The sequence below is a fragment of the Zeus faber genome (assembly GCF_960531495.2).
Source record: "Zeus faber genome assembly, chromosome: 16".
Taxonomy (NCBI): domain Eukaryota; kingdom Metazoa; phylum Chordata; class Actinopteri; order Zeiformes; family Zeidae; genus Zeus; species Zeus faber.
In genome coordinates, this window is record NC_137202.1 from 6,241,228 (window position 1) to 6,264,035 (window position 22,808).

The 22,808-nt window shown below is 41.9% G+C and overlaps 3 protein-coding genes across 3 annotated transcripts in view; 2 read left to right on the forward strand and 1 right to left on the reverse strand.

The window, feature by feature from the left end:
• Window positions 1-1,309: 1,309 nt before the first annotated feature.
• Window positions 1,310-15,098, forward strand: chata (choline O-acetyltransferase a; the record flags this gene model as incomplete). Its single annotated transcript, XM_080017023.1, has 16 exons — window positions 1,310-1,552; window positions 2,025-2,152; window positions 2,610-2,754; window positions 3,839-4,030; window positions 5,221-5,339; window positions 5,960-6,013; window positions 6,577-6,757; window positions 8,185-8,362; window positions 8,946-9,115; window positions 9,841-9,941; window positions 10,625-10,753; window positions 11,465-11,587; window positions 11,656-11,797; window positions 11,984-12,046; window positions 12,144-12,281; window positions 14,763-15,098. The coding sequence occupies 16 exons, from the start codon at window positions 1,310-1,312 to the stop codon at window positions 15,096-15,098; spliced, it is 2,442 nt and encodes an 813-aa protein (XP_079873149.1).
• Window positions 15,099-16,822: 1,724 nt separating this feature from the next.
• Window positions 16,823-18,594, forward strand: cUnh10orf53 (chromosome Un C10orf53 homolog; the record flags this gene model as incomplete). The annotated part of the gene is made up of 3 exons (XM_080017024.1): window positions 16,823-16,916; window positions 17,942-18,061; window positions 18,530-18,594. 3 exons carry the CDS (start codon window positions 16,823-16,825, stop codon window positions 18,592-18,594), a joined length of 279 nt encoding a protein of 92 aa, XP_079873150.1.
• A 2,169-nt stretch (window positions 18,595-20,763) lies between these two features.
• ogdhl (oxoglutarate dehydrogenase L) overlaps window positions 20,764-22,808 on the reverse strand; it is a gene marked incomplete at both ends in the record, with an annotated part of 33,821 nt that continues 31,776 nt past the window's right edge. The window contains 3 exon segments of the mRNA XM_080017025.1: window positions 20,764-20,887; window positions 20,979-21,133; window positions 22,023-22,100. Of these exon segments, the coding sequence (XP_079873151.1) occupies window positions 20,764-20,887; window positions 20,979-21,133; window positions 22,023-22,100 (357 nt within the window).

A 22,808-nucleotide genomic window follows, 5' to 3' on the forward strand; every position in this document is an offset into this window, starting at 1 on the left:
GCCTGCAGTGAATGCCAGGGGGTTCACCTCAGAGTTCTCCATGCCATCGCCAAGCCAGGTCCCTGCATCTACCTCACCATGCCAAAGGATCGCGCCTCGCTCGTCGACTCTAAGCAAGGAGGAAAGGTGTACCTCAAGGTGGTGCCAATCATCATTAGCCCTAGGAGCAAGTCGCTGCACACCTATGCGATCCTGGACGATGGGGCTGAATGCACGATAATACTGCCAGCTGCTGTTCGACACCTGTAACTCAAAGATGAAGCCTAGTCCCTTGCTCCACAGACCATCCACCAAGATGTGTCTCACCTCAGGTGCATCCTCTACTGCTAATTGGTGCAGATTACATCACCTGATCACAGCCAAAGAGCCTGTCGGGTCCCGCCCCAAGGGTGGACCCGTAGCTGTTCACACAGCGCTTGGATGGGCACTCCAGGGTCCAGATGGCCTCGCGTCTCATGCTAATTCTTGCTACTTCATATCTCTCAAGCCAGCTCCAGAAGACCTCTACCATCATGTTGAACATCTCTGGCAGCTCAATCTGCTCCTGTTTCGAAGCGAAAGGCTAGCAATACAAGCCCTTCTGGACCAAGAGGTTGTGAGCATCCTTGAAGCACACACGAGAAGGTGAAGGTCAGTGACACACTCCGGTACGCCACGGTTCTGCTCCGCATTTAGGATGCACCACTGCTGAAAGCCACTGCCAAAGCAGTTATGCCAATGCTCCGCAGTACAGTGTGACGACGGGTAAAAGTTCCAGCTAAGGCTAAAGTCTAGGAAGCAGAGATCCAAAGGCTCATCGATGGAGGGGAAAGGTGGATAAGTCCAGCGAGTCATGGTTTATTCCCCATCACCTTGTCCATCACAATGACAAGGATTGTCTGGTCTTTGATTGCTCCTTCACTTACTGCAGTCTCTCCCTCAACGAGCAACTCCTCCCGGGTCCAATCCTCGGGCCATCATTCATTAATGTTCTCGTGCGATTCCAGAAGTACACTGTTGCCATCTGTGGAGATATCCATGCGATGTTCCATCAGGTTCGTCTCCTACCTGAGGACCAGCCATTGCTGAGGTTCGTCTGGAGAAACCTTCAAAGAGAAGAACAACCTGACCTCTACAGTACCAATGGCAGGTCTTGCCATTTGGTACAACAAGCAGCCCATGCTGTGCAACGTTTGCACTGCAGAAGCACGTCACAAACCACGTGGAGGGAAATTAAGACATCCTGCAGTACATAGAGCAGTCATTCTATGTGGACAACTTGCTCCAGAGCCTTTCGACACCCAAGTCTGCCAAGCTCCTCATAGACAAGATGCGGCAGTGTCTAGCCTCGGGAGGATTTGAGATCTGCTTGTGGGCAAATAACTTCCCATCTGTTGTCTCCCATCTGCCTTCCGCTGCCAGAACGGAGAGCACAGAGCTAGGGCTAGCTGAAAATTGCACCGACCCTCAGGAGCAGGCTCTGGGCCTACAGTGGCATTGCCTAACTGATCAACTTTGCTACAAGCCCAAGTCAATGGAGAGTAAGATTCCCACCATGCGCCATGGGTACAAGGTGCTAGCCAGCTAATATGATCCTCTCGGAGTAATCATTCCCTACACAAAGCGGGCCAAGGTTCGCGTCCAGAAACTGTGGGTGAAGAAAAGGAGCTGAGATGACCCAAACCACCCTCCTGACATCCCCCAGGCCTGGTGTAGCTGGGAACTCCCTGATCAGGAAAAGAAAATCTCCCTACCGCAAACCCGCGCACCACTGGAGCTTGCCACTGAAGCCACAGACTACACTCTGCACATCTTCTGTGATTTCTCTGAACAAGCATAGTTCAGTATCTTACCTGACAACTAAGAGACAACACAGTCCATGTTTCATTCGTTATGGCTAGGTCTATGGTGGCCCCAAATCGCCAGCAGTCAATGCCACGGTTAGAGTTCTGTGTAGCATTGAAAGGAGCCCAGCTGTCCTCCCTCATTCATCGAGAGCTCACACTATGCATCACCAGACCTTTCTCTGGTCCTGCATGTTCAAGGTCTTCATTGGAACCAGAGTCTCTAAGATCCAGGACCTGACATCCCTGCTTACCTCGCGGTATGTGGACACGGCCAACAATCCAGCTGACAATCTCAAGACCTTGGCGGAGCTGGCAGCACAAAATTGGTGGATTTAAGGACCCTTGGATAGGACATCATTCCTCCGTGGTCCACATAACTAATGGCCGTCACTAACCACCTCCATAGAGCCAGAAGATGAGCTCAAGAAAACAATTTTCACAAAGATGAGTCTGGCACCCCAAACACCAGACATCACAACATTCAACAGCTGGACAAAACTGGTCAGAGCCACCCAGCAGCTCGGACCTACCTCCTGCCTGTGTGGAGCTTTTCAGGCCGTAGTTTTTTCTTGACGCAAGTGGGCTGCTTCGGACCATACATCATCAAGGTTGGGAGGCGCAGGGAGAAACGTTGGGGAGTCATATTTAAATGTCTCACCACTAAATGTTTTCGATCTCACCACCACTTAGATCTACTGAATAGCATCGACGCTGATGCCTTCCTCCTAGCATCCAGGCAATTCTACCCATAGAGGCACCCCTTCCTAGGTTTTCTCTGATCAGGGAACAGAAGTCTGAGGTTACAGAGAGAGAGCTGAAGGAGGTGCTTGCTGCAATGGAGCCATGCTACAGGAGAGACTTGCCAAGCAGCGGATCTAGTTTAAGTTCAACCCACCAAAAGCTCCCCACTTTGGTGGCAGCTGGGAGCGTGAGATACAATCTGCAAAGAAAGCCCTGCAGGTGGTGATCGACATTCAGTCTCTCCAAGAAGAAGTCCTTACAGTCTAGATCGAGGTGGAAGGCATCCTTAATTCCAAGCCTTTAGGATAGGTGTCATCAGATGTTGCGTCTCCGGATCCCGTGACACCAAACATGTGGGACACTTCCCTGCCATAAGTGTCCTGTCAACAGACCCACTCAACAGGAGACAGTGTCAAATAATGGTGGATCACTTCTGGACGCAATTCCCCACAAGCTACTTACTTACCGTCTCATCAAGTCTGCCAGAAGTGTCTGCAACAGACAGATGATCTCCTCCAGAACACTGTTGTGATGATGGTCAATCCTCAGCTGCCACACGTTTACTGGCCGGTCGGGAAGGTGGTCAAGCAGAATGCAAGTGCCGATGGATGTTCCGGACGACCATGCCAATCCAGAAAGGGGCTTCTGTAGCACCTTAGGGAATTTATTCTGTTTACATAATAGTCATGCCATTCAGGGGGAAGCAATAAATTCCCCATTACCTTTGTTATATTGGGTGAGATATTGTTATTTTAGTGAGGCTCTTTGGACAGCCCAGGTAGCACTGCACGGTCCTAGTGTTGGTTTGGTGGGTGCGGGATTAAGTCAGAACTTGTTGCGCCTAGGCTGCATATCCCTCAGTTACAGAGAATGCGTTTGTGAAGAAAGTTATAAATATCAAACGTATATCTACCGGTTGTTTATGTGTGATAACGAACTTCATCCATTCATTCACTGAATCATTCAACTTTTTATAAACAACAAGAACTGTTCCCTCTGTCTGCGTCTATTCTCTGACTCGAGTTGCCGTACTGGATAAAGTGGTCCCAGCACTATTCGTCACAAACCCATTATCTACAATAACTTCTGTAAAGGCCTCTCTATTCCAGATGGAATTCGGAGGTTTTACAAAACTCAGGAGTGTCAGACAAGTGTTTTACAGAAAATATCCTAAAAGTAGCTTAACTATATAAGGAAAAATGGGTTATATCAGTGAAAACAAATGGAAATGTTCACTTGTCATGAGATTCTCCTCTGAATTGGCTGACCAGGACCTCCCAAAGCTCCCAGTCCCTGCTCTGGGAGAAACTCTGGACCTGTACCTGAGGTGTGTGAAGCACCTGCTGTCAGAGGAGCAGTTTCTCCGGACCCAGAGGGCTGTTACCGTGTTTGCTGCCCCCGGTGGCGTGGGGGAGCAGCTCCAAAAGAAACTCCTGGAGAGGAGGGAACACAAGGCAAACTGGGTAAATAAAGCTAATTCCTTATCACTTTCCATAACAAAAAAAAACTACACACAAACAATATCATGTTGTTCCCAACCATTTGTAATCGAAATAGGGTCTTTCAGAATTAAAGGAATAGCATGCCTTAAAGATTCAATAGCTTAAGTTTGTGACGTATCTCATTTAAATATCAGACATGATCCCAAGATTCGTTTTGGTTATAGTAGACTATAGGTCATAGTGACTGTGGTGTGGGGATGGTGTGGTTTGAGCAGCCACATCCGTCCTGGGTCTAGGTTATTTGGCCCAGGATTAGCGTGGTGTACACGTGTTGCTCATTGATTGGTCTCACGAGCAACAGGTAAAACCCCCACCCCCACACACACTCAGGAGAAGAGACCTTGTCATGGCATGCTGTCCATCTGCTCCGGGGCTTGTTCCACCTCGCCCACTCGCTACAATAAAACTGGTGTGTTTTCTACTCCATCATTTGTGTCTCTGGGCCAGAGGAGCTTGAAAACGCCACTCGGGTGGCGTGTGGCAGGCAGAACTGCCACAGTGGCCCAATTACCTAGACCCAGGAGAGTTGTGGCTGCTCAAACCATACCATCCCCATACCACAGTTACCTACACTGAGGTAATGGTGGAACCCTCGGCTAGTCTGTCGTAGGATCTTGCTCACTCGAAACAAGTAGTAAGATGGCGCTACAAACAAATGAGAACACCTCAATATAAAATTTTTTCTTCCAAAAGAATGTCAAACACACAAAAAGATGAAATTAAAATCAACATCAGACCAGCAAGATTGAGAGATCTTAGGAAGAGAAGTATGGAAGTTGATTTCTTTGGTTTGTTTTGGCCATGTTATGATAGAAAAGTGCTCCCTCTAGTTGTCAAAAATGAGACATTGTGTAGAACTTCATAACTTTGGCCAATGTTTCCTGGAAACCACTTAAAAACAAAACGCATAGTGTGATGAGATGTAAATATGAACACATGCTGTGTGGTCATAAAAGAAAAATAGGTCCCTCTCATTATGCTGGACATAGGTCTAGGAAGAAAGATCATTTGGAATGAAAATGGTTACATTTAATTCAAATCTCTCCCTCCAATCCATTTAGAACCTGAAGCTTTAAACTGTCCCATAGTTCTAGCTGTAGGTGCAGTATTTTCAAGCCAAATATCTCCCTGAACTCTTTCGTTTTTTTTAGGTGTACGACTACTGGCTGAATGACATGTACTTGAACAACAGATTGTCTTTACCAGTCAACTCCAGCCCTGTCATGGTCTTCCCTCAGCAGAACTTCAGAGCTCCCATAGACTCACTAAGGTACCGCATAAAAAAAATAATGACTTTATTCACTCCTCATTGGGATTTTTTATTCTGTACTATAGCCAGAATGTATCAAGCACCAAATCAAGGATGGCTTTTTCCTTAACCATCTCCTTCTGTCGCTCAGGTTTTGCTTGAGAAGTGATTGGAAATATAAAAGGTTGAAAATGTAAATGTAATGCTTGACATTTTCCCCAAGAATAAATAATTGGGAATTTGTCACCTGACCACATCAAAAGTTCACAGATTGGCTTTAGTCAATTATGGCAGACCTTAGTTTAATACTTCCTTGATACATCAGCATTCGCCATGACAGATAGGGTCATTACCCAGCATGCCTTGGGGGCTGTGAGGCCAAGGCACCGGTGGCAGAGTTAATGAACATTGAAGGTTGTTGTTTGGTTTAACATGCTATTGATCTGGGACGAGCGGCTCCTTAACCAGCTGATTTACTCAACGCATTTGTGCTGTTGGAAGAACCGCAGCGTCCTAATAAATCAGAGACAACAACAGAGAACCACGAACCACAACCTTGGATAGAAATAGAAATGGAGAGAAGTAGAAAGATTGCTGCTGGAAGGAGCTGCTAAGAGATCGCAATATGTGGGTTTCACCAGGTTCGCTGCTCATCTGATTTCGGGAGTTTTGGAGTACAAAGCTCAGCTTGACACGTGAGTAGATCCATAGAAGTAGGTGTTTTTCTAATCCTGTTTCTCTGAATTTCATGCAGGGCTGGGCAGTGGATGGATATATTATATTAATATCACAGTAAAATAAGAGTTTTCTGAGCATTGACAGTTCTCATTGTTCTAATCAACGCTTCTACCTGCTTTGTCATAATATCCACATTACTGAGGGATTATTATTATTATTATTATTAAGGGAGGGATTATTTATTAAGGGATTGATGCCTTCAGCCTGCGACACCACTTCTTTGATAAATAAAAATTAATATTTGAGAATGGACAATTTAGATAAATAATATATCAAGCTGCTCAGAAACTCTGGGCTGCACAGGGGCCCACTCCCATTTCTGCAGGAATTGGCTGGTTGTGTCTAAATACCTTATGAAAGCAACAATAGCCATCCCCAAAATTGTGTCAGTGTATCAATATAGGCAACAAAATATGTGAAATTATATTTCACACATTTTTTTAAATATCGCCCAACCCTAAGTTAATGTGCTCAACTCTGCCCCTGACAGAGTCGTGCATGCATGTGTGTATGTGTGCAGACGTACACTGCCAAAAGACTATGCCCGGGGCCAGTTGGCCGGGACCCCGCTGTGCATGGAGCAATACTACCGCCTCTTCACCTCCTACCGCCTCCCGGGGCCACAGAGGGACACGCTGGTGGCCCAGGAGAGCAGTGTCATGCCAGAACCTGAGCACATCATTGTGGCCTGCAAGAACCAGGTGGGATGTAGAGAGAGAAGTCAAAAAGAATTAAAAGAAAAACCTAACAACGTTCATTTTTCTGAAGGGATAGATCCACCCTGATCCAAAGTCTTTCATCAAAGGAGTTCCTTAAGCCTACTTTACACCGAATTCGTAATCGCATCTGACAATCAGGTCATCCCCTCAGTGGCTGTTGGGTGAACCGTGACCGAGTTTAGCGTCACATAATAGGTCGGAGAAAATGGGGGAGAAGCCTAGAGTAGTTTGATCAGCTGGACATTTACCATTTTTCCATGAATGAAGTTTGTGCCGAAGGGTGAAAAAAATCCATAAAATTCCAAGATTTATCGATAGTGAATATGGTGACATCCGAGGTTAACGTTGATAAGTAATTTAATATACATGACTTATTTACTTATAGTTTTAAGACCAGTTCCAATAAAAAACTTGACTTGGGTAATTTTACTTCCGGTCGTAATGTTGAAACTTGTCGCGTTCATCATAACATTTTAATCCATTGTGGGGCCTCGACCGGACGCGGAAAATGTGCACAGCAGAGGAGGCGGGACTTATTGCAGCGCGCCACAGCTTTTCAAGTGCGGAACCCAACTCTCCATAGGAATGAATGGACTTCCGGTTGATTCTTGTCGTTTTTCGTATTCGGTGTAAAGCGAGCTTTACTCGTCACTTTGATGTATGTTATTGATGATTACAATTAACTTCACCCAGATTGTTTCACTTAATTAGGTTTGGAATTATGCCCCACAGTATGTTCTTGTCAGGGCGGAACGTATGGATATGGATGTCGGGATATAAAGAGATTTTCGTGGGCACCGTGTTTACCAAAGGCTTGCAGTGAGTGATTGGCACCGGCGCCCCAGTGACACACGCTCTCTGCTATTATTTAAAGTTAATTGACTATATGAACTTGTGAGGCGTGTAGTAGATCACGACACAGGACGACCTTCGGGTCTGTCGCCAAATCGGAATTCCCAAAGAGGAGGAAGCGTTGGAACTAAGAGCAACTGAAAATTTACTTTACAGTCTTAACACCCCAAATAACAAATGAAACCGATGTGTGAAGAAATATTTGCTCCTTCTGTGAGTTGGAGCGGTACCGTCACTGAGGACGCCATCTGGAGCTCCGCAATCAAATGGTTCCTCGAGTCAATCACAGTTTCAAACAAACAAAATAAATGTACGTACCCGATTATAGTGTTGCCCCAAAATTTCCGACGTTACATTGTTGGACTTAACTTCTTCAGGGTTCAAAGTACTCAGTCATGGGGATTGTTAAAAAATGTATAAATTTTTTTTTTTAATGTGATTACATGTATTTACCAGATTTTATTGCGTTTGTCAGCATGGATTGTATGAAGGAGAGGCCAATTACCTCCTGTCTAGAAATTTAGCAAAAACAGATCTTCCAAACATCCTCTGTCTAGTTCTTCGTGTTGGACGTGGTGATCAACTTCCGCCGCCTGAATGAGAGAGATCTGTTGACCCAGCTGGAGAAGATCGTCAAGATGGCCGCCAGCGAGGAGGAGCGGCTCCCTCCCATTGGTCTGCTCACTTCTGATGGAAGGACAGAGTGGGCGGAGTCTCGCCGTGTGCTCATGAAAGGTCGGCTTTAAAAGCAGAATTTGAACGTGGATTCATTTTAACACTATTAAAAGTCTCACATCACGTGGTGCACCGGGATTGCAGCCCATCCCCTCCCACACACGCACCCTCATTTACATAACCCCACCCGCCCACGAGATGGGAGGGGCTGCTGCTCTCAGTCACATGCTGCGTTCCATGGGAAATCGGAACTTGGTGATTCTGGGCCGGTACCTCAATGTGTTTCCATTCCCTCTGTTCCCCAAAACATGGACGCCTGCAGTAAATGTGTTTATTTGGCAAACTTGTGAAGTCAAACATGTAAAGTTAAGATAAGAGTAGTTTATACCGACACGTTTTCAAATAGAAACCCTTGTTGTGCCGACATATTGCTGTGACATCAGGTCTGTTCTCTTCTGTAAGATGAGTCTGGAAGTGTGTAAACTCAGACTTGCATGGCCGTTCCTTTGCACTTTTCCAAGTAAGAGGTCCAATTTTTCTGAGATTTGACTTCAATGGAATGCAGCGTGCGCGAACAATTCACAAACAATGCAAAAGAATGACCTCTGCACAACAATTAGAAATTCATACTTTTCCCTTTCAGAGTCCACCAACAGGGATTCTCTGGACATGATCGAGCGCTGCATGTGCCTGGTGTGCCTCGACGACTCCAGCGGAGCCGACCTGAGCGACACCTCGAGGGCTACAACGATGCTCCATGGCGGAGGAGTGGGGAAGAACGGAGGCAACCGCTGGTATGACAAGCCCATGCAGGTAAACGGGTGTGGAGCAAGGTCTCCCGCAGCTCAATAGTGGCACTAATTAGGATTGAGAGGTCCTTGAGCAAGACACCCTAACCGCTAACCCCCGACAAGCTGGTCGATGGATTTAATTCCATGTGTAGATGTCAGGTATGAGACAGATCATCTTACTAATCTATAATCGGTATTCTGAAGTTGCTTTTCCGACTATCGTGTTTTGCAAGTTCAATCCTAGAATTAAGTTGAGAAATTTTTAGAAAGGTAGGCCAAAATTAAAGAAGCCAAAGAAAATGAGAAGGAGAGGAAGGAAGGGAAGGAAGGAAGGAAGGAAGGGAATTAGGAAAAACAATGGTAGAAGCATGTTTTAAGAAGAAAGCGAGCCAAAGGAAAGCCGACGGAAGGTGGTAAGCTGTTGTATAAAAAGGAAAGACAACCTAAGGACAAATTCAATAAATTCAGTCTCATGGACGCAGCTGCATTAAATCCATGTCAAATGCAGGGTCAGGGTTAGAACGTTGATGAGGATCCTGGAAAATCCTGGAGGAGACGTGAAGATCCCGTTGAGAGTCCAAACCCCCTTTGATGGAGACGTTTTGATTAAGAATTTAACTCGTTTGACCTGCATAATTCATAGTGTTGCCCGTCTGAGACATCGTTTCCAAAAATGTCAAAAATAATTATAATTCCGTGGTGTCTAATAAGTTGAATAATCAAACTGTGACGCGAGGAACTTTTCAGTTTGTTGTAGGATCTGACGGCTGCTGCGGGGTCGTGTGTGAACATTCGCCGTTTGAAGGGATCGTCCTCGTGCAGTGCACCGAGTATCTGCTCAAATACATGTAAGCAACGTGCCATAACACACAGCATAATATATAATACACAAGCATTATTTCTTAAGGGAGTGGTTCCGAAGGTCACTCACATACTGTTATTCGACATCTTTTAGCTTATCAGTGTTTTCGAGCTGCATCAAATCGAGCATCTTGATCGAGGGTTGTGTGCTATCAATTTGTGGAAGACAGTTTGGGCGTGAATCGCGTTTTATAGACAGCATTTTGGCCAATGCTTTGCGGATGGGAATCTACAGTGGGCGGGGCGCTCGTCCCAAAAAAACCTCCAAACATTTCTATCCTTGCACACATCCACACAGACATAAGTTATATCATGTCACATTTTTACAGCTATCATGTATAGTTTTTTCGATATTTGCAGGTCGGCATCTCCCATATGCACTTATTGAAAACGCCTAAATCCTAAACTGTAGTCATATATATTTGACTAGTTATGTTTTGTATTTTTTCTGCTATTTGTGTATATTTGATCAATTTTTATTTAGCTTTTTATTCTATTTTATTTAATTTCATATATTTATTTTTTTCCAGACTTTTCTTAAATGTAATTGTCTTGAGAGAATTCCTTTTATATATAAATGCAAACTACACTCATTGTGAAGCATGTTCATATCAATTAAAATGAAGTAAAATGCATGTTGTTTTATTTATTTTTTGGTGCGGAACACCAGGATAGGAAGTCCATCCAAGCTGGTCAGGGCTGCGAGTGTGAGTGAGCTGCCGGCGCCACGGAGGCTGCGCTGGAAATGCACGCCCGAAATCCACAAGCACCTTTCCTCCTCTGCCGACAAGCTGAACAAGTCAGGGTTCATCTTCTGCTTTTTATTTATTTTGTTTTTTTGGTTGAAAGGCTTTCTGCCAACATTTACTTGTTTACTGTTTGAGGCTTACATTTAATGTCAGGTTATCACAATTTATATCTTCAGTTCTTGTCACTTTCAGTTATCACTTATTTCTTAAGTTGTTGTATCGGACTGGATATTTTTGTTTTTTGTTTTTAGGTTATATCTGTTGTTTAACAAAATGTTTAGTGTATATTTCCATATTTATATTTTGCATTTATATTGTGTATCTTCCAGATTTTCCATATATTTCCATTTAATTTTAATTTTTAATAAATTATATTTATATTTAAAACATTTTAATATATTTTTAATTGTATTGCTTTATTACTATTTTGGCTCCTGTTTTGATGTGAGCTGTTGAGACAATGCAATTTCCCCCGGGGGTAAATCAAGTATCCATCTATCACATACCCACTCACCTACTTCTATCTATCTATCTATCTATCTATCTATCTATCTATCTATCTATCTATCTATCTATCTATCTTTCTATCTATCTATCTATCTATCTATCTATCTATCTATCTATCTATCTATCTATCTATCTATCTATCTATCTATCTATCTATCTGTCTATCTATCTATCTATCTATCTATCTATTCATCCAAACAAAAAAGGTATTTTGCTGATCAGAGGATCTTTTTTTTACCTTTGTATTCATCCAGGCTGGTAAGAAACCTGGACATGAACGTCCACAAATTCCACGACTATGGCAAGGAGTTTATCAAGAAGCAGAAGATGAGTCCGGACGCCTTCATCCAGGTCGCCCTCCAGCTGGCCTACTACAAGTAAGAACATCTAAGATCCCAGGACTGAAGCGTTCCACCATTTGCTTTCACTGTGCGTTGGGTTCCAGGTGTCATGGGAGGCCCGTGTCGACGTACGAGAGCGCTTCCATCCGACGCTTCCGGGAAGGACGAGTGGACAACATCCGCTCTGCCACGCCTGAAGCCCTGGATTTTGTCAGAGCTATGACGGATCTCAAGTCAAGTACCAGTGTAAGACTAGGCTTATTTTAGAAGGTTTGGCTGGACTGGACTTCTTTGTGCAGCCTCCTAATTATTTAACACCAGACCCTGTTTGTATGATTGTTTATTCAACTCACAGTCTTTGACCCTGTCACAGATATTGCAAATAAGGAACTAGTACAAGATAGCATTCATTCTTGGTCTTCACCTCTCCAGGACACAGAAAAGATGGACAAGTTACGAGGCGCCATTAATGCACAGACAAAGTACACTATTCTGGTAATTACATCTCACATGTTTTATTTTGACATTGTAGAGAACCTTGCAAACAATGAAAATAAACAGTAATAACCACATTGCAATGCATTCTTCACAGGCCATCACAGGCATGGCAATAGACAATCACCTACTGGGACTACGAGAAATCGCGCAAGAGCTGAAGATGGAGAAGCCGGAGCTCTTCAAAGACGAAGCTTATCTGATCAGCAACCAGTTCATTCTGTCTACAAGTCAGGTGGGCATATTGAAAAAACCTATATATAGACATGTTTATGTATACATTTTCAATGCCAAAGTAAATGGAAAACAAAAAATATATATACAGTATAGTTGCATATATGTAGTCATACAGTATGTTGTACATATATGCAACTACATACAGTATATCCATACATGGTGTATATATATATACAGTTCATATATACAGTATATATGAATATATAGTATAAAAATATATAATATATATATTTTTTAGATTATATAATAATATATTATAAATACACATGTAAATTCGGCAGTAAATGTTTTATAAAATATATGATAATATGTTTATGAATTTGTTATATATTAATATCAAAAATTAAATATATATACAGTTTTTTATTATTATTTTAAATTTGCAGATAACCATTTTTGCTCAAAATATTTACTGTCACAAATAACAAATTATGACAAATCATCTGTAACCGAATCTCTATGACTGTATTATATACTGTGTATATATATGCACTCACTGAGCACTTTATTTGGAACACCTGTACACCTACTTATTCATGCAATTATCAGTTATCAGCCAATCACGTGGCAGCAGTGCAATGCATAAAACTATGCAGATACCAACCCGGTCTCACGCTTTTTCATGCTCATAGTCACGAGAAATAATCTATTGAATCTTGTCTCAGAGCATGATTGTCCAATGTTTTTTGTGCTACAAATAACAACATTTAAACCAATTCATTCGAACGGGGAGATTTTCTTCCACTTTAGAAAGGGTGACATGGGGAAGGAGGGGGGCCAGAGATATGTACACTAAACTAACCTGACAAAAGTATCGTGGGGAGTTAGGGTTAGGGTTAGGGTTAGGGTTAGGGTTAGAGAATTAAAATATTAAATGCATGGGTTTACATTTCGTTCTGACTAGCATGAGATAAAAGCGGGAGACAGGTTTCACTTTTTCTCTATTGAATGTTCTATGAAATTCAAGTTTGGGTGAGAATAGGGATATAGAGGGTCATACCCTCATTATGAATTTCAATCATAGATACAATTAAATTGTATATTATTGTCACAGTTTGCACGCCTGGCTGAAAATTTGAATGTACCCATCAGCCAGTGCGGTAACATTTCCATGGTAACAGGGAGCTCCAACAATCAGAGACACGCTGTTACACTCAGGATTATGAGCAGTATAGAACTTCTCCATGACATTGCGAATAAAACATGTTTTTTCTTGAAAACAAGGTTGATACCATACAGACAAGTGGAGTAAAAACTAATTATTATATACATTGCATCATATTTAAACAATTATTTATAAAATTTATAAATCCTAAAGTTAAACCCTTACCCTAACAACTACAATTCTGCGCCATCTTGTTTTGCATCTTGATCCAATTGCCTTATGGCTAAGGCAGTTATATTATTATAAACCTAAAAAGGAAAATAAGTTATGGATTATGAATGACATCGATGTCCTACTTGAAGTTAATTTGGTTGGGGAATATACCTCCGTTGTCAGAATTTACATATGTAATTTGCACAGCCCTGAATTATGTGTTAGGCCATTTTAAGGGGCCCCCCTATTGACACTACCACCGCTCTGTATGTCCAGAGCTGTCCAAAAAGTTGACCTTATTTTGGTAGCTCTTTTAATAACTGAGATATAGTGCTTCAAATGTGACCTCTGGTCGGGGTTCAAAGGTCAATATCTCAGTTTAGGGCTCACTGAAGTCTCAAACTATTATGTTGGTTAACCAACAAGATAAGACTTTTATTTCGTGCAAGTCAGAACGAAATTGAAACCCATGCATTTTTAATTCTATTTCATCCATGGCGCCCCCACCTCCCTGCAGCGGCGTACTTTCATCAGGTTAGTTAGTATGTATCCACAGCCTATTTGAGTATCGTTGCTGACTATGTCCATTCCTTCAGGGCTGCAACTGACCCATCTTCTAATGGCTACTTCCAGCATGATATTGCATCATGTTAGAAGGCAAAACTGGCTTCACGAACATGACAATGAGTTCAATGTTCTTCAGTTTCCTTCCCAGTCACCGGATCTGAATCCACAACCTTTGGGATGTGATAGAACGGGAGATTCGCAGCATCACCGTGCAGCTGACCAATCTGCAGGAATTGCGTGATGCGATCATGTCAGCATAGACCAGGATCTCAAAGGAATGTTTCCAACATCTTGTGGAATCCATGCCAAGATGAGCTGAGGCTGTTTTCAGAGCAAAGGGAGGCCCTACCCAGTATTTTGTTCCTAATTAAGCACTCATATTATGAGTAAATGCTGCCACAATACTCTAATTTCCCTGCAGGGATTGATTAAATCCAACCTTATAAAATTCAGTCTAACTAATCCAAATGTATTTATCTGTATAATTCAGCTTGTCAGCGTTCCTACTCCATCACGATTACACCCAAATGACTGAACCTTTGTTGTAGTTGTTTCCTGTGAACATGTTCACCTTGGATGCGCGTCCCTCCTCAGGTGCCGACCAGCGTGGAGATGTTCTGCTGCTACGGCCCGGTGCTCCCCGATGGCTACGGCGCTTGCTACAACCCCCAGTCCCACCACCTGCTGTTCTGCGTGTCCAGCTTCCGGAACAGCGCCCGGACCTGCTCGGCCGGGTTCGTGCGGGTCCTGGAGCAGGGCCTGCGGGAGATGAGGGATCTGTGCCAAAAAACACAGGCTCACACGGGCTCCGAACCCAACGGGAAAAGCAAGGAGCGGGCACTGGGTGTGGAGGTGCGTGCCCAAAACGCCGCAACACCGCAGATCAAACCCAAGGAGAATCCGACCGAACCAAGATCCAACAACGTTTAGAACATGAGAACCACCACAGGGGTTTCGGGTTTGGGCGGGAAATATGGCCGACCATAACAAAATGGAGGTGTCAGACCCAGAAGTCTTCACATCCAGGGTGCACAGAACGGATCAGTCACCAAGAAATGCAGATTATACTCAAAATATCTGCAAACTGTGTTTACTACAACGTATTTGTCAGCTCTGTATACGGTGATTTAATGTAAACTGGTGTTGAGTGTTTCTCCCGTGTCGCTTTCATAATCTGTATAATGCAATGTACTGAGGACGTTTGGCCTTTTCTGCCTTCATTGGGAAATGTTTTGATTGGAAACGCCCATTGAATTGGGAATGGATGTATGGTTTGGAAAGTAAGAATTCAAAATTATTTATAATTTTTTTTTCATATAAAAATACATTTGAGATGAAATGTATTATTTCATAATTATGTACTAAATTGCATAAAGCAATTCAGCAGAATCAGCCAATGAGGCATGTTAACATGTGGGTGGTCGTCTCTATGGTAAAGTTAAGAGTTGTAGCAGTTTAAAATATGTAATGAAAAAAAAGTCCAAAACCATGGGGTGAAAATCTTCATTGCACAATGTTCAATATTTTTCTGTTAATTTAGGTTGGTGCAATATAGAATAATTTACCATGACTATAATCATATAGTATATAGTGTTTAAAATATATTCATATTTTATTATAAATACTGTGTCATCGACCCACCCTCTGAACCTGAAATCTAGAGAATCTATAGAGTAAATAAAAAAAAAATATTGTCCAAGTAAAAAGAATAATAGAATATAATTAAAATTAAATGTATTTAAAATATTTTATTTTTAAATGTATGGGCAAAGCATTGTGTAGTATCAGTGTCAGTTATTTTTATATGACGTTACACTAAAATAAACGTGAGGTTATCAATGTGTTTATGTCTGCCTTATAGAATAAATAAATAAATCTTAAATTCTAATGTGGTTGATCTCATGTACGTCCCTCTGCTCATTGCACCAGATTGTATGCAGCAACATGTGATTTTTTTCTTGTACCGTTTTCTTGTACCGTGAAACGTGGAGATTGAAAGGCAATAAAATCTATTTCAGACTTTTGTGCATTTTGCTGATTTACTTTTTGAGTGACTATATTTACAAATCCCTATAAAGCATCTCCAATTATGTCTTTCCCATGAACTTAAACACATATACCTAAAGCACTTCATCGACATCTATCATTAGACATTCCTGGGAATTAAGCTCTTTTACTTGTCTTAGTATTTTTTTATTATTCAACACTTTTTCCCGATAACAGCTATTCTAGCAGAGTGCTTTTTGTTACCTGGAGCATGGGCATGTACAAAAATCTGTTATTGCAGGAATCGTTGATCCAAATAAATCCAGGGCACGCTTGAGGTGCAATAAGGGCAAACCTGCTTTCCACAAGAGGAAATTGCAAATTGAGACCTTTTGATTTGCCTTTTTAGAGCATCATTAATAAATCTTATGCGTGAAATTATTTGACACAGCGCATAAAAACAAATTGAAAGCAAATGGACGACCCAAATGAGGAGGAAGCAGAAAGGGGCGTGGTTACGCGGAAATGGGCGTGGTGTATAAGACCAGAGGGTCACAATTGGGGGGGTGGGTGGGCGTGTCCGTGTATAAAAGGGGGCGGTGCATAGCGGAAAGGCTAGGGGGGGGGGGCAGTTAGGGGGCGTGTTCACACGGCTCCAGCGCCGGGGGATGCCGGAAGGAGCGCGGGTCACCGTGCGCTACGGCCCCTACGTGTCCTGCGGCATGGTGGACCACAGGACCTCGCCTCTGGAGGGTCTCCAGTGTACGTAAATCATCCCCACCGCGCTCAGCGCTCAAGTCCCTGACATCATGTCCACTCACGAATTGAAGAGTAAATCAAATAAACCCCCCCCCCCCCCCCCCCCCGTTGGCCAGATGGCTCAACTCCACAAGTCGTTCACTTGAAGCAACACGTTGTTTTTTTTTTACACTCCCTTTGTCCTGAATAAATTCATGGGTTTACTCGCGCTGAGACAAGTAGGAAGCTCGATAAAAGTAGAATTTTGGAACAAAAGTACACAAACCATACAAACGACATCATCCAGCGGCTCGGAGGGGTGTGGCCCACCTCAATTGCCGGCCCTCCGAATAAGCCCCGTTAGTGATAAACTACAAAAAAATATATAAATATTAAAATATTAAAAAAAAAACACAAACATTATTATATAACCTCCGATTAAATATCCTCTAAATACCCTTCCAAGTGGGAAAACAACATACTGACAAGTTTGCAAAGTTACGAAGCGCTCTTTGTTCGCAGTTCTAAATAACTGAAAATAAAAAACTGAAAAGCTGAAAAACTGGAAAATAACTGAAAGCAAATAAAAACACGTTTATGCAGAAGCAGCACGAGTCGTCCCAAAAAATACAGTCATAACATTAAAAAGCGTGTGATGTTGGCAATTCATTTGTTCATTGTTTTACAAGTGTAGTCACACAAAAATAAAATAAAATAAAATAAAACCTGAGCTCGTAACAAGTTTTTTTTAACTTTTTTTAAATAATTTTTTATTTTTTTTATTATTTTTTTCAAACAACCACTTTAACGGTTTGCTCCGTTTTTGAGATTCGGTTCTTGGTGAGTCAATCAGTAAAAAGAGTCGTTCAATTATCCCCCCCGGATACTGTTGGTGTAAATCACGGCGATTGAGGGAGGACTTCAGGCATTAACTCATTTAATTCTGCCACAGTTATTTGGGTCTGGTGTGCACACCGTTTCACTTTCATTTTAAGTTAAAAAAAAATAAATAATAATAATTCTGTAATTATACGCCATGTCTGTTGAAGGTGCGCTGACAACCCGCGGACACGAGTGCGTGCTGGAGGAGACGGCCGAGTGGAACACCGTGGAGCTCATTGTCAACGGCGAGTGCGTCTACACCTGCAACATAAAGCTGCTGGACTTCGGTGCGTTCCTGTTGGCTGGACGGAGTGATGTCACAATGGTTTACTACCCCAGCCACAATGGGAGGCTGGGAGTGGGAAACTTAACATAAGTTTGATTTGACTGATGCGTTCTTATGTTATGGGGCCAGTCAAACGATTTATTGATTTGAATCTATTTTGTTTACGTTCTTCAGGTAAGTAACGGTATCAGGGTTTATTGTGTTTGTTCATTTCCTCGTCCAAACATTATTGATCAATACGTTTCTTTGTTCGTTTAATTTCTCATTCTGTTGGGAGCTTACATTCACATTTAATTGTTCCATTTCTTAGCAAGTTGTATGATACAGGGTCTGATGCATATGCTTTCTATGAATTCTTCTTAATCATGAATGGGAAATAGAAAGTGATGCTGAGTGATTAACACGTCCCAAATGAAGAGGGAACATTGCGCTGGCGGTGGCCTAACCACACCTTGATTTATTTCCCAAGGTGGTGATGGTCAACTGGACCCTCTCTGCAAGGAGGCAGTGATCGCAGTGGAAAATGCTTACTAAAATAATATACAAGATATTTTTATAAAACCAAAAAAAAAAAGAAAAAACAATGTTCAAAACTCTGTTCTCCATGGTCAAGCAGCATCACCGGCCTTCTTATTACTGTGTTTCAGTCATAAAAGCATTTTCACTATTAAAACATGCCCCAGTATCAACCTGGTTGTATTTTTTTTTTCTATTTATAAAATCTGTATGATCTTTATTTCCCTCCTTGTTCCATTTGTTATGTGGAATTATTCATATTAAAGATATTAAACATTTTACTATCTACTAGATATTACTGTCATTTTACTATCTACTAGATAATAGATATCTTAATTATTTTACTACTAAGATATTAATGTCATTAGCCATATCACATATGGCTTTAACTTCAAATCAAGCTATAGAGGCATGCACTTAGTATATACACCGATCAGCCACAACACTAAAACCACTGACAAGTGAGGTGAATAACACTGATCATTTTGTTCCAATGGCACCTGTCAAGGGGTGAGATATATTAGGCAGCAAGTGAACAGTCGGTTCTTGAAACAGGTGTTGGAAGCAGGAAAAATGAGCAAGTGTAAGGATCTGAGCGACTTTGACAAGGACCGAACCAAATTGTGATGGCTAGACGACTGGGTCAGAGCTGGGTCAGAGCTGTTATGCAGTGGTTAGTACCAATCAAAAGTGGTCCAAGGAAGGAGAACCGGTGACAGGGTCTCTCCCCAGATCCATCAATGAGGCGTGGGGAGAGATCATGTCGCCGGTTCGAAGTCTAGCCCGTCTGGTTCGATCCCACAGAAGAGCTACTGTAGCACAAATTGGTGAAAAAGTTAATGCTGCTATGATAGAAAGGTGTCACAACACAGTGCATCACAGCTTGATGTGTATGGGGCTGCGTAGCAGCAGACTGGTCAGAGTGTCCATAATGACCCCTGTCCACCGCCGACAGTGACTACAATGGGCACGTGAGCATGAGAACTGAACCATGGAGCAATGGAAGAAGGTGGCCTGGTCTGATGAATCATGTTTTCTTCTACATCATGTGGACGACCAGGGTTAGGGTCCAATCCGATGGAGCATCTGTGGGATGTGCTGGAACAACAAACCCGATCCATGGAGGCCCTACCTAACAACTTCCAGGACTTAAAGGATCTGCTGCTAACGGTACCAGATACCACAGGACACCTTCAGAGATCTTGTGGAGTCCATGCCTCCACGGGTCAGAGCTCTTTTGGCAGCGTGAGGGGGAGCTACACAATATTAGTGGTTATTAGTGGTGGTTTTAATGTTGTGGCTGATCGGTGTATATGGCTTAAGCCATACCAGAAAAGGGTATAGCTTGACAGGAAAACTAATCCTATAAAGTAAATTCACACAAACTTACCTATGAACAATGACAATAGGATTTCAGTGAAACCCTCATCTCAAAGTATCCAGTTGTGCTTGTGTACCAAATGGCTGCTGTGCATCCTCCTGCCAGCTGTCTACTGTCTCCTGGTGATGTGAGCTGTGACATTGTCTCAAGAGAAATTCACAAACAGCCACCAAAACAACAACAAAAACCAAAGGAAAACAAAGACGATACCCCAATAAGACTTAGAGCTGAGATGCTGGATATGAATAAAGGGAATAGTCGTCATGGCTGTAATATGTGGGAATGTGTGCGTTAATTCTGTAAGCTCAAGCACCCAAGGTGCTTTTTGTGCGTCTTGCAGCTTCTACAAACATATTCCCGTGATTTAGATATCTAACACATTGAGCATATAGAGGAGGAGGAATGTATTCACTTCATCCACTGAAATGACACAGTCTACAACATGGTTGCTAAGGATGAGCTAAGTGCAAAATCAATCAAAATCTAGGATCCACTCCACACTGAAAAAAGATTATAAGCAAAATTATTAGATCCGAGTCATTGGATCAGCTTTAAAAATTGCTTTCCCAACTTGTACCTTCATTTGTCAATTCTAAGTCGACAAACCCCCAGAAAATTCCATTCCATTCCATTCCACACATTTTTAAGTTGATCCAATGACTGTGAGGATGTTTTTCCAGGGCAGCCACAAATCATTGTCCCACATTTGCAATTTCAATCGGTTCAATAGTCCAGTTCAGGTTCCCGGTGAAGCCACGCTCCGCCCTTTAACTCCTTGTGCTTGTCATGGTTCTCCTGAGGCGGCACTAGAACTTCCTTCCCCGGAAGGCGTTCAGATTGAAGGCGGTGTCCATGAATCCCTTCAGCTCGTTGAGATGCGTGGACTTATTCCCCGTGGCCGGAGCGGCTGCAGGGCCCCGACCCACGTACCTGGACGCCACCAGGATAGAGCGAGGTTGAACGGTGGTTGCACTTAACACTGTCCTGTGATGAAAGTATGAGAATTCTATAAAAGTCTCACCAAATGGCTTTCTTGTTGGCCAAGACGGTGAGGAAATGGGGCCGGACGTCATCGTGGTATCCCATGTTCTTGTGCTCCTCCTGACACCAGACCAGCTCAGCGCTGGCAAACTTCTCTGCTTCCGCCAGAACCAGGTCGAAGGCGAATGGAGAGATCTGTGAGAAATCAAGTCCTTTTACTTCCAGGTTTTTCGAGATTGGAAGCCATGGGGCAAATTTAATGAATTACGGTTGATTATTATTAATAATAATAATCAGTTATTATTATTATTATTATTATTATTATTATTATTATTATTATTATTTGTATTATTATTATCAGTAACTATTATTTTTGAAATGTATAATATAATATAAAGAATAATAATTATATTATTCTTTATATTATATTAAACATGTTTATATTATTATTATTATTATTATTATTATTATTATTATTATTATTATAATAATAATAATTATTATTATTATTATTATTATAATTATTAATAAATTTATTATACATTTTTAAATATTTTTATATATATATTAATGTCTCCAGGAACTAAATTCAAAAGGCTCATTCCTGATGAGGACCTTGAGAGTCAGAGGCCAGAGCAGGTGAAACAGATGATCTTCTACATACATGATAAAATAAATGTATATATACTGTATATATCTATATTTATTCCTATATTGTATATATTTTTATAAACTTATAAATGAATGCAAACAATAAAAATTGCAGTAATGCGAAATGTAATGCAAGTGCCTTCCATTTAAAATATATTTTTAATGAAATTGGAAAACAATGCCACTAATTTATCCTTTATCTAATCCATGAAGTATTTGAAGTACATTCATGAAGTACATATGTTGTTTTTTTCCTTTTTAAATTTGTTTTGTGGATAGAAAAATCTAAAATAATATATAAAATATATAGATATAAATTGTGTTATTTTCCATTATGATACCATGTCCAAAGGAAATCAAAGCGTCTCCGGCATGTAATGCAACAATATTTTATACAAGGTTATGTATAAAGTTCCGAAGCGGTGAGGGACACGTCACCTGCGGCGAGGTCATCAAAACCGGTGCAGGCGTCCGGGTGCCTCAGCGGGGATTTGGGAGTGAAAACGATCAACTGTAAATGAAAAGCGAGAAGCTGCGTTCAACTACAGTCGACAGATTGTTTCTGTCATCCGTGTCTTCACCGAGCGCCCTGTGGGGGAACGGGTAAAAGTTTTTTTGTGATTCTTTTTTTTTTTTTTTTTTAATCTTTTCACGCTAATTTGTCGCCTCTAACACGGCACGCAACATGAGTGCCGGGGAGAGCAGAGCATTTCCTTAACAAACAAATAAATAAACCCTTTGCTGCTCGACCAACCAAGTCCATCACTTTCGACTTATTTCAAAGAAAAACAAACATTATTATCCCCTATTGACTTCCTCTCTAATTTGCTCAGGAAGTGATTTTCTCATGCTCCACAAAGCATCACATCTACGTGCGACAGGGGATCAGTTAAGACTCTCGGTTGTGACTGGAAACTGTAAGGAACTGAAATGAACCCGGCACAATGTTTGAAGAAGAGCAGCGACTCTGCGCTCATAACAACCTTAACTTCAGCAAAAGGGACTGAACTTTCCAGCGCCTATAGGAGGCCTTGGCAGTTTCGCCAAAGCCTTACAAGGAAGGTTTTACTGAGATTACCGTGGATCTAAACTGGTTAAAACGGGGCCGCGCTTCAGGGATCCGATATGAACGTAATTTGTGTGGAATTGGCTGATTCCCTGAAACATTGGAGTAAATTGATTCCTTTATCGAGCATTTTTTTTGTGCTGTCACTGCCAA